The sequence below is a fragment of the Nesoenas mayeri genome, assembly GCF_963082525.1.
Source record: "Nesoenas mayeri genome assembly, chromosome: 2".
In the NCBI taxonomy this organism is placed as follows: domain Eukaryota; kingdom Metazoa; phylum Chordata; class Aves; order Columbiformes; family Columbidae; genus Nesoenas; species Nesoenas mayeri.
The window spans coordinates 40593712-40605889 of NC_137543.1; the positions used below are offsets into that span (position 1 = coordinate 40593712).

The window sequence follows — 12178 nt, forward strand, 5'->3', positions numbered from 1 at the left end:
GAACAATATTACACCTTTCATGTACATAGCAGAGCTTCAATGGGTCAGCTGGCTGGCAGCTATGAGAGGTTCAGTGATGCTTCACATCACATCAGGACATCCGTGTGCTATCCAAATGCCAGGAGTTACTCAATTATCAACCTGCCTTCCTCCGCCCTGCCCAGAGGACTCTGCCTGCAGAAAGAGGCAGGCACAAGCAGGCAAGGGTTCTGCTCAGGTACCCCAGTCTCCAGCTCAGCAGGTATCTCACACCTCCCAAAACAGCTACTCTATCAGTTTCCTATCTCTTAAGTGCTTTTTTCATTAAGTACTTCCAGTTTTTAAAGGACAAGTGAGTGCAGGGCTTGTAAGTGACTGTTTGTACGTGTTTTTCTGCATTTATTTGCAAGTCTTCATTTTTCTGAAAAGCAAAGGAATGAGCATATGCCATGTGGTCCAGTTGTGTAGACCAGACTTGGAAATGTATTTACTGCACGCATCTTGGCTATTAGAGCTACTGGAATAGTCAGAATAGAAGAATGCAGAGAAATGGGTGAATCTCCTTTTGTTAGCCAATTTCTTAGCCTCTGCCTTATAGCAGAATAATGAAATTCAGGAACGTTTGTTTCCATCCGAAACTCTGGGATGCAAGTGGAGTATCATGTGGGGATGGTGGACTTCTCCGTGATACTCAGCCCTTTGCCCTCTTTGCTCTGCTTTTTTCTCTCCTCTTTCACCAAACCTCTACTTCAGCCAGTCTTCTTCCTAGTCCTTTCACTTGTCCTCAGCATCCTCACTTCTCCTTCATTCACCCATAGCCATGAGTGCATAGTGAAGGAAACTCGGGATAGACATGAAGCTAACTGCTCTTTGTCATAGAGAGCAACCAGAACTGGGAAAGCCCCCATAGAGGAGTAGTCTCAGCTGCTTTCTCAAATGATACATGTTTATGAATTTGATTGTCATTTCAAGGGGAGATACTAATCTTTGAGACAATTTGTCATTGTCTCTTCCAGATTTCAATTCCCTGTTCCATTGCATCTTAAGAAAGTGCACCTGAAATATTTCAAATCATCCGTTGCTTTCCTCTGGGTGCATTCTTGAAAAAGCTGAGCAATGCCTGTTGGAGTTTGTCGCACACACACAAAGTCACTCAAACACACACCAAGTATGTAGAATTTCAGACTGTGTTACTTGATAAAGTCTCAACTGAAAAGAGTGGAAGTGTCACCAGCAGCTGGGGTAACAGGATTGCCAGCCCACCTCTAGTACACTGTTAAATGCTTTAGTGATGTCTTTATAAAATACGACTCCCACCCAGTAAATAAGGTAAACATATGATTGTGTAAATATGCCAGTTATGCACTAATTCTCATTTAATTTATCAGTTTATTTCCTGTATTTTTCTCCTTTTTTATAATGATTGAAATTAATGGGGCTGATGTTGAGTTTGTTCATGTGTGTAGGAATTGATATGTAAAGTAAAAAATCACATTACAAAGCATTATATCTTCTGCTATGCAGATTGCCATATTGCCTATAGTACTGACTAAGCCTTTGCATTGTAAACAAGTGTCTTTATATTTGGCCTTAGTTGCAACTTTTAGTACTATTTAGGTCCAGAAATGCAGTCTCTGGTATCTGGTAATTTGTACAGCATTACATAAAATGCTGTGAATTGCAATTTTACTTTTTCATAAAACAAGCACTTTTTCTAGCTTAACCAGCTTTTTTTTCTGGCTGACATTAGAGTTTTTGCTGCATCTTTTAAATATATATATTTAATATAGACATATATGGGTAAATGTTAAATACTTTCATATATTCTTTATGTGCATCTAGCTATGTATATAATAATATGTATATGTATATGTATATAATAATATATGCATGTTAGGTATTTAACATGCCTAATATATATGTGCATATAGGTAGTACATATATGTATGTTAACTATAGCAATACAAGTTTAACTGTTTGAATAGTGAAAGGAAAAAGTAAAAGGAAATTTCTCTTCCGTATTTTGTTCTCTTCAGCCAAATGAATCTTTAATTCTCTCTGTGTAGTGGTGCAGCTTCAGGTTTCATGCAGACATATTTTAGCAGCTATGGCTAAAGCTAAAACCTCTCAGCAAGGAAAATATTATTCAAATTCAAAATAAATACTCAAGCATATTTCAAAACTATGATGTTGTATCTGAGTCAAAGTGGTGTCCTCGCCTGACATTGCAACAAACACATTGGATATTTTTCATTTTTGTGGACAGTGCAAATCCCTTGGACACGTAAAATTGCTTCTTGAAGTATATAGTAGACGTAGCTTTCCTACACCAACACCTTGCAATTTACATTTCATTAAAAAAATAAGGTCATATCTAGTAAGGCTGGCATTGCCTTAATGTTATTAGCACAGCAATTTGTAACCAGTTTCCAGGTATGCAAAATATTTGTGTTAGATGTGCATTATTGCCTATATTGTAAAACAAGTGAACAGCCTAAGGAATTGGAATCTCTTAAGACTGCAGTGAATACACATGCAAAAGTTTGAGCTACTTGTAAAAAGCAAAATGGAGACCATGTAAAAAAAAAAAAAAAAAAGCCAAACTCAAACAGTAAATTTGCTGTTAGTTTTCAATTTTATATGTATGTGTGGTGAGAGCACTTGCCTAACATATAAAAAGGCAAAAAATATGTCAGCTCTCCGAGATGGTGCATCTCCTCACTTCTAATTGAATGCAGATGTGCAGGTGTGCTCTCTCTGCAATTTGTTTTCTGTAATTCAGTGAATCTCAAATTCTTTTCTGTGTAGTGGCCAAGTTTCAGATGTAGGTGAGCCCTGTATCCGAGCTCACTCCTCCCTTAAATAAGCATCTGCTGGGGTTTAGGACGTTTCTTTTGGAAATAAAATTCTGAATGTCTCTTGACAGAGTAGATGACTGAACTGTTGTGTTTCCTGGTCAGTGCTTGAATCAGTTGGCTGTTGTGTAGAAGGGAGCAGCTTCCCTTCTGCTGCTGGCAGAAAGGTACCTCATTTCCACTTTTTGAGACAACAGATTCCTATATTATATCTAGTTTTGGTATATCTTAAAGCAGTTTAAGTTGTTCTTAGTGAAAGCATCATAGAAAGAATAAATAAAAAATATGGATATGTTTGATGCATGATATTTTTCATAGCTATTAAAATGCTATAAGACATTTGGCAATATTTCCCTTAAAACAAGTAAAAAAAAAAAAAAAAAGACACGCACATACAGCATTTACTTTTTTCCATTAAACATTGCAATCCCTAGCTGGGAAAACTATTATGTAAGAGTTTTTCAGCAGATGTCTTATGCTTTGGTGATACCTCAGTCTTTTGTTCTTTCTGGAGTTATTATGGTATAGTCAGAAATTTTCAAGGAATCATAAACAAAATTATGTATGTGTGTATGTGATGTAACAGAGTATCTGGTAAGTGAACACGTATATAAAACTCTTTCCAATGTGATAATAAAGAATCAAATGGTCTTCTCATCTCTCAAGGAAGCCAACTATCTACTGCAGCTGAAAATGTAGAGCAAACTGTATTTAAGTTAATGCCATGAATTCAATTTGAGGCTAGATCATGTGGCAAAAACTGAGAGATGCTCTCACATAATTTCTGCCAAAAATGGCAGAAATGTCTTAAGCTTAAAAGGAGCCAGATTTTGATCTGGAAAGGAACTGTGTTTGTTTCTGAAGTGAGTTAATAAAACTAGGTTTCATTATTAGCCTTGTGCTTCCATTTGGGGAAATAAAACACTTGTATCAAATTAAAGTTGCATATCGTTTATCACATGTACCCAGGTTACATTCATAAAACATCCATTTTTACTTACATACCCTGAATGAATCCATGACAATCCCCTGTAGATGATGACAAAATGTATATTTAGATTTGAAGATGTTCTTCTGAGCCACCTCAGCTAATTATAGATGACAACCCATGGCGTACTCCTTTGTTCTGAAACATCAAGAATGTGTCAAAAAGCTTTCTGAACTCTCTGGAGTCCCAGATGTTGTTATTGCAATAGGTGACTGGAATTAACAAATTACGAAGCGTCATTTGCTAAGAGCCTCTTGTGCCTTAGGTAGGAAGGCAGCTGTACTGCAAATATGCATATGAGTTCTCTCTCTACCAGAGTGAATGGAGTTAAGTCAAAGGAATCTCTAAAGGAGTTAAAGAGCTAAGCAGGAAAGAGAAAACACTGCTGGGGAGAAGTGATTCTCTCCTAAACATCCTCACAGGGGTATTAATAAAATGGCTGAGCCCATGTAGACTAGAAGAAGGGATTCTTCTCAAGGTCAGACATGGGGTTGGAAGTGACCTAAAATGTCAAAAACATTAAAAATGAACAGGATTATGTGAACACGGAAAAGCTGAGAGAAGGAATAAACAATTCAAGATGTTCCTTCCACCAAAGAGACGGCAAAGACAGCAGATGCAAACTTAAGCTTAGGTAAGCTTTGTAGGAGCTGCATAAACATTCAGCCAATTTCCTTCTCTCTCCCGCTTTAATGTCACAGTATTGAAGATAACTCATTTAAAGCTGAGTCAGGCCTGCCTAAGTTTGATCACAGCTTGCACAGCTTGTACCCCCCTGGTACCAGCTTACATCATCACTGCTGTTACCTAAATGTAACCTTCGTTTTGGTCATAGAGTCCCAAAATTGTTGAATTCCTCATCATGGCTCAAGGAAGGACACCAGTCCCTAGATGGGCACATGGCACTGACATGAAACAGAACAGTGTGGCAACTATGTAGGTTTCTGATACATATTCACGTAAAACCCAAATTGAGTTAAACTCTTTCCTAGGCCTTGAAATACTCACATAGTACATGTTCTTTGTCTATGTGCAGAGGATGCCAAAGCTCTGTTTCTCATTTAAAGAGAAGCACCTGTTTCTCATTTAAAATAAAACTATGTTACACCATTTTGGCTATGTACAAAAATCTTCTGAGCTTGGAATAGGTTATGTTTAGCCACAAGTAAAGCTGTTTCCATTGACAGAAAGTTTATGCTGCCCATAAGGCTCATGCCTTTGCCCTTGAGAAGGTGCCTCAGCATGTATTTAAAGGACAGATAGGCATCCAGTATTACCAAGAACATTTACTGAATGTTCTGAATGTACTTACTGAGCATTTTATTATAAAGGAGAACTTAATTGCTGATGTTTTTTGATAACGTTTTGTCTGCAAATGACTGAAATTATATTGCTCTAGCTGAAAGGCTGTGATCATTATCTAATTTTGTGAAATCAATAAAATAAGAAAAAAAACCCTTTTTTTCATTGTAAGTAGAACAACCATGGTTTCTTTGAGACAACACTGGGGTTTTTTTATTTTATATTGCAAATAGCAATATTAGTTGAGCACTGATTACTAGTACAAGATTATTGCAAAAATATTTATTTAGTTCCCATATAAATTCCCATTTATAATGGTATAATATGCTATAGTAGATCAAAATACTGAATATAAAACGTATACAGTATGTAAAATGAAGTTGTTCATATACATAGTTGCATAAACATATCTATATGTTCCTACTTGCTGGCAATGTTTCTAACAATAACTGCATTAACACATTACAAAAGTGAAATGAAGTAAGTATCAGCACTTCTAGTTTCTAGGTATGCTTCTGAAGAAACACAGGTCCAAATTAGTGCTCATATTCAGAATGAATCTCAGCCTCTCTTAGCCGGGTCCTACCTAGTTTTCATGAAAACAAAATAGACTTCTAGATGTTAATACCAAAGTAACAGTGTTGGGCTCTGATCCAAACTCCATTTACATTAACAGAAGACTTTCCATTTAATTCAGTAGTCTGAGGATCAGGCTCTTAGAGCACTGCTTTGTTAAAACATGTCCTTGCTTTACTTTCAATCACATGGATGTTATGTTCCAACAGAAGTGGTGTTAGAAGAGCCAACGGTAGCTAGAAGGCAACCACAAGTTAGAAAGAGAATCAAAACCCATGTGTAGGTTTTCAACAGCTGTTTGGTTACCCCAATCTACAGGTGATGGCTTGAAGTGCAACTACAGAGTTCTCGAAGTGGAAGTAATATGATATCCAAAAGAAAGCCAGAGAGATGCAAGGTTGACATCACCAGGCTATTGCAGTTTTCTCTGACACCACTTAGGCTGAGCAGGATGTCTGTACCAAAAACTATTTCACAGCCGTAGGAGTGAAGTAGATGTTTGGGGGTGAGGGAAATCCCAGTGTCACTTTCCTGTAGGAACTGACATCCCGCCCTGTGCCTGCATTCAGTCCATGATAAGAAGGGCCGGTAGTCCCAGAGCAGTTCTCCTTAGGAAAGAATAGCACAACTGGATGAGCGATGCTTAATCCCTTAACCTAATCTAATTATTGCATTTGGCAAATAAGCACAAGAAGTTTTGACACGTAGTAGTGGAGTAGAAGGTGCATGGGAAAACTTGCTTTGCTTTAGAATTGGAAGGACAGGCATGAGTTTGGCGTAAAGTGCGAAGAACTTGATTCAGCCCTTCCCATCCCAAACATTGTGCAAAATGATCAGCTCTCACCAGTTTCTCCGAAGAACATCATTCATCTGTATCATCACACATTTCCTTCCAAGTATGATACAAGTAGAATAACTTTGTGGACTGCAGGTCATGCACCAAAGCTTTCCATAAGCTGAGCTTGTCAGTACTTTTAATTAATCCATTTATATTCATTATCATAAAAGTTACAGTAGCATTTATTTGGTTTCCTTCCTTTTGCTATTTCTGTTCCAGTTTCATTCTCTTTCTTTCAGGCTTTCAAAATGTTCTTCCCCCTTTTTCTTCATGTTTCAGTAAAACAGTAGACCATTGTAGAATAAAAAAAGGTGGTTGTGTGTTGTGTCTGAAGGGCAGTCATACTTTTTCTGTAGCATTCCATTTCCTTAGCCTACCTGCCTTGTCTTCACCTTCTATTTTTTTTGGCTTTAGTGGGTTTGTTTCTTTGTTTTTTTAATTTTAATGTAGGCAACAGTATTAGATGTTAATGTGAGGTGGAGAGGCAGGTCCATAAGAAACCCTACTCCTAACTTATTAAGAACTCAAAAGATTTAGAATAAGGCTTTGAGCTAAGCTCAAGAACAAGTAGAAGCCATTCAAGGAGCATAAAGAGCTATTAAGAAAAGCTAGTTTCTGGTCCTGGAGTCCATTAACAAATGTATGTGTACAACACCAAGTCCTACCATTAACTAATTATAATATTTTGTCACCCTCTAGTGGTGGGTCTACGATACCATTCCACAGTTCTGATAGTAATGATAAACGATTTTCTCATTGCATGTGTAGCAGAAGACCTTATCATATGTAGGAGAAACGTTTGATGGCCTGTGTGTATAGATATGCAATTTTGGTCTCCACTGCATATCTGTAAATGAATTGTATCCTACAACAATGCCACAAAATAGAGATGTAAATTGCCTTTGTTGTCTTTGGGCAGATTCATTAACTAAAGTTTTGTTTTGTTTTGTTTTTGGTTTTAAAACTATTTCTGTACTATTCTCATTGGATAAGGCAAGAACATATTGGCTAATTGAATCCCTTCTTTCTTAATTCCTGGTCTTACTCATAATAAAAGTCATTGTCTAAGAGTGTCTGATGCTGTACTGGACAAGTGCAATGCCCACTCAAATCTGTGAAAGCAATAATTGTGCCTGAAATAGTATGACCTATGCATCATACACACCTCTTGATTTATTTGACAGTAAAGCAACATAACCAAGCCAAAATATTTGACATCACCCATGCCGTTAGCTTCAACAATACTTAGAAAATCTGGGTTTCTGACCTGGCATTAGAAAAAACTGAAAGTGCGCTATGTTGGAGCATTTAATGGGTTCATTTGTCAAGATTCGCAGTAACTGATAATATCGATGTGTTTTACGCTAATATTGGACAATTTGGTTTCAGATCACATATGATTTAAATCATTCTAAGTAACAGCAAAATACTTGATTTGAAACTGAAGTGTGGTTTTCACTGGATCAGGAGGTAGTGCAACATGTAGAAAGCTGATTGATAACTTGAGACAGCTGGAACAGTCCCTTTTGATCACTTTGCAGATGTTCTTCTCAGAGGTAAAGTGACTGTTATTCATCTCTGGCCAGACTGTACAATTCCTCTTAACATAATTTGATATTTCAAGTACTAAATGATCCTAAGTATCTGATATCTGTGTAATGTTATCAGTATGTGCCATGCATTCGCCACTTCTGTGTGAACTCAGAATTACCCAATAATTAAATGGCTTTGCCATATCTTTGTTAAAGAGGTGTATGGCAGCATCTTCGTAGTCACATACGGTCACTTGTATTTATACAGTATGTATCAGTATGCCACTAATAGTGCTGCAAAGGCTTTTTGATACCTCCTCATGAGGAGGAACTGTTTAACCAATCTGCCCTTAGACACTTCAGGAGCGATTATCCCTGCTCAGTCCATATAGAGCCTGCCAGCTACAGCACGGAAAGGCAAGGTGTTTGCATGAGGGGATGTAAAACTTCAAGTTTCTGAAGAAAGAACACAGCATACATCTCCTGTAAATGTGCAAAGAGCCCAGCACACTGAAGAGGAGGGTCCTGAGTATGCTGCTAATTGGCCAACTTTCTTTTGAATCTCTGATATTTCAACAATCCTGGCAGTCTTTGCTACCACACTCATGAGAGTGCCCTAAAAATGCAACTTGGAAGAGATGGGGAAAATATTTCTTATGTTGTCATGAACGTTAGTTCAGTGTTTTAAAAATAATATTAAAAAAACTGCTAGATATGGCATCTACTTTCAGATTTTATCATTTACTGTCTGTGGGTTTTTTATGACTGTATCCGAGTCCTGCAAACATGCACATAATACACATTGCACACGTGTACACCCACATGAGAGCAGAGCCAAGCAGATCCACAGAGACAGAGATTTGCATTCATTTTATCATATTCATTTAATTTTCCTTAGTTTACTGGAGAAAACAAGAGGTTTTGCTAATGGAACTGCAGTTATATTTAGTGAAAATGAAGTTATCTTTCTCATCTTTATCATCGCATATAATGAAGTAATTTCAGTAACGCGTGTGTCAGCGGATTGTTGGTGATGGTGCATCCTTCAGAGAGAATACAAATAGACTTTACTGACCCTGGAGTGCTGAGAGTAACATGAAACTTACTCTGACTTGTAAACTGAGCAAACATGACATGGAGGTCACAGAATAAGGGCATATATGCATCTTTCAGCCCTTGTTTTGACAAAGTGACTTCTTTCTCCAGAGGGACATTTCTGCCATTTTTTTCCAGCATGTTTCACCTTTCACTGGCTATAAATCTCAATGTGACTTAACTGCAAATTATGATGCACACCTATACGCTCATGGGAGTTAAATCTTAATTTTTTTTCATCATTTATTTGAGCACATAGAGTTGGCACTCAGAAGATCTAAGAAAAACTCACAATTGAGTTTAAATCAAATGTAAAAAGTTAAAATATTAGAATAGAGTATTATTAAAATTGACATTCATTAATGGATTTTTTGTATTACTAGCAGCTCTAAGAAATCAGGGTAGACCATAACATTTTTGAAAATCAGTGCATTTTCTAATATTCTATGCAGTATTCTTCCAGCTTTGGTTAGATAGTTTCCCTGTGTCCGATGCAGTCTAACATTTACAGAGACATCAGTTTTAAGCAGAATTTTCAGAATTTATGAACTGGATTAACAATGGAAGTTTTGCTGGAAGTCAAATTGTTCAGAATATTGTTATTTTTCTGCATGCATGGCTCATGCAACATATTTGGTACAGGTGCGGATAGCATCCCAGCATGGAATACTTCAAAGTAAAGGTATTGGCACAACAACTAGCATATTTATTCAGTGCAGCAGAACTGTGGATGGAGCTTAGCCTCTTCACCATGTTAGCTAACTGATGCAGCTCTATTAGCACCTGTCAATATCTATGGTAAAGGGCATTGAAATTCTTATCCCTGTTTTGCAGATGGGAAAATGAGGCATGGAGCAGGGAAATGACATATTAAAGATCATTGCAGACTTCTGCTGAGACCCACTCTCATGAATCTGTTTTCAACTAAGCCATCAAATTTTATGACAATAGTAATGACTTCTGATGTGAATAACTGTGATAGGCTTGGTTGTCTTTGTCATGTAGATTATTAGGTCAGTCATGCCAGTCCCAAGTTTGGAAAAAGCAAAATATCAGGCTAGACCAGGAAGCAGAGTGGCTAAATCATTTTTTTTTACAATACTGAAGAGAAATGTGTAAAGTAAAAGGAATTCATTCTTTTTCTAGTATAATAACAGAGCTCCGTGTCAAGGACAATTTGATGGTCTAGATATGTATTTTCCCATGGTGAGATTCTTAAAGAGACTTCAGCAGGGGAGAACAGCAGTTTGTTGTAGCTTCTAAGTGTCATCTGGTTTTTGTTTCTCTCAACAGAGCTACAGTGAACCCGTTGATGTTAAAGCCTCCCCGCAACCTCAGATGATGAATTCAAAGCAGTCGGTGTTTCATGGGCCTGCCCAGGCTCACTCTGCACTGTACCTCAGTTCCCACTACCACCAACAACCAGGAATGAATCCTCACATCACTGCCATGCATGCCAACATCCCCAGGAACATAGCGCCCAAGCCCAACAACCAAATGCCTGTGACTGTTTCCATAGCAAACATGGCTGTATCCCCACCACCACCTCTTCAGATCAGTCCCCCTCTGCACCAGCATCTCAACATCCAGCAACACCAGCCGATTTCAATGCAGCAGTCCATTGGAAACCAGCTACCGATGCAGGTCCAGCCTGCTTTACATTCACCTACAATGCAGCAAGTAAGTTTGAGCTTTTCAGTTGTCTGGGGAGCTAGGGTTTTTTGAGATAAAAAGTAATCCAGAAGTTTACATAGCAAGGGAGGTTCAGAGCAATGGATTAGCTTTAGTTTTGCAGTGTTCCAAAACTGCAGAAGTATGGTCTGAGGGCTTAGTCTTTCAAAGATGAGAAGAAATGAATGAGTACCTAGATTATGGGGAATTAATTGGACCTGTTTGTGCTAGCAATGATTTTCATCACGTTCTTATGAACGCCAGCTGTGTCTCTCCCTCAAATTCAGGAGGTATCCTTTAAACAGAAGTGTGTCCATGGATCCATCTGCAAATCTGGGAGTACCTTGAAATAAAAGTGAAATGTTAAGTCTTCAGGAGACACATTTTTACAAACAAAAGGCAGACATATAGAAAAAGATACGAAGGTAGCATGTGCTGTTATCCTTGTGCTACCTGTGATTTGGAACAGTCAGAGGGAACATGAAGCAATGCAGATTGTGATAAACATGCTAGATTAAGTGAATGCAAGTTTGCTAGTTTATGCTGCGTTCATAACTTCATTTTGCTAAATAGACATACTTTTTTTTACTAGAAATAGGTGGGCTGTCCCCAGTATCCCAGTGGGGTGGCTTTTTTTTTGTTGTTTTTTTTTTTTCCTCAATATTTTGGATAGTTGGTTCTGAACACATTTCCTAGGAGTTCTGACTGAATACAGAACTAGCATACTATTGTGACTTTGAGGCCCAGGCCTGTGGAGGGTTACAGCAGATTAACTTTATTGATTTCATGAGAGAAAATTTCCTTTTGTGTTCGATGAGATCTGACTATCAATAATAAGATCTTGCTTTGCAAAGTGGCATCTGAATGATTTTTTTTTTAATGGAGTTGCAAGAATCTACAAAATTTGTATACACAAAACTTGTCAGTTCTGGTTGATAATACATAGTCATGAACTTGCTGCGTGCTTTGAATATCTGTATAAATTCACCTTTCCTAACAAGGCATTTGCATTTGCTTTCCAAGCCAGAAACATTTTATCTGAAGATTGGTCTTTAGAGATGGGAATACCTAAACACAAAACATAGCTTCTATCTGAGAGACCAATTTAACAGGAGAAGGAATTTTCCAAAGCAGGACAAAACCAACAACAACAACAACAAAAACACACACACAAAACAAACAAACAAACAAAAATAATTGAAAGCAATCTGGACTGATAAATTTAATTGTTCAGAAGGTAAACCAAAGTGTGCTCAGTACGATCCTGATTTTTTCAGAGATTTTGATCTTAGTCTCAGGAGTGATTTGGAGTAATCATGCAAGAAGGAAAATTTTTAAAATA

General features: G+C 37.6%; 1 protein-coding gene across 1 annotated transcript in view; it reads left to right on the forward strand.

Annotated features, from left to right (window-relative positions):
- The window catches only part of TOX (thymocyte selection associated high mobility group box), a gene marked incomplete at its 3' end in the record, with an annotated part of 213787 nt that overhangs the window by 194112 nt on the left and 7497 nt on the right, over positions 1–12178 (forward strand). Inside the window, exon 7 of the mRNA XM_080340150.1 lies at positions 10459–10845. Coding sequence (XP_080196276.1) covers positions 10459–10845 — 387 coding nt within the window. The remainder of the gene's footprint in view (positions 1–10458; positions 10846–12178) is intronic.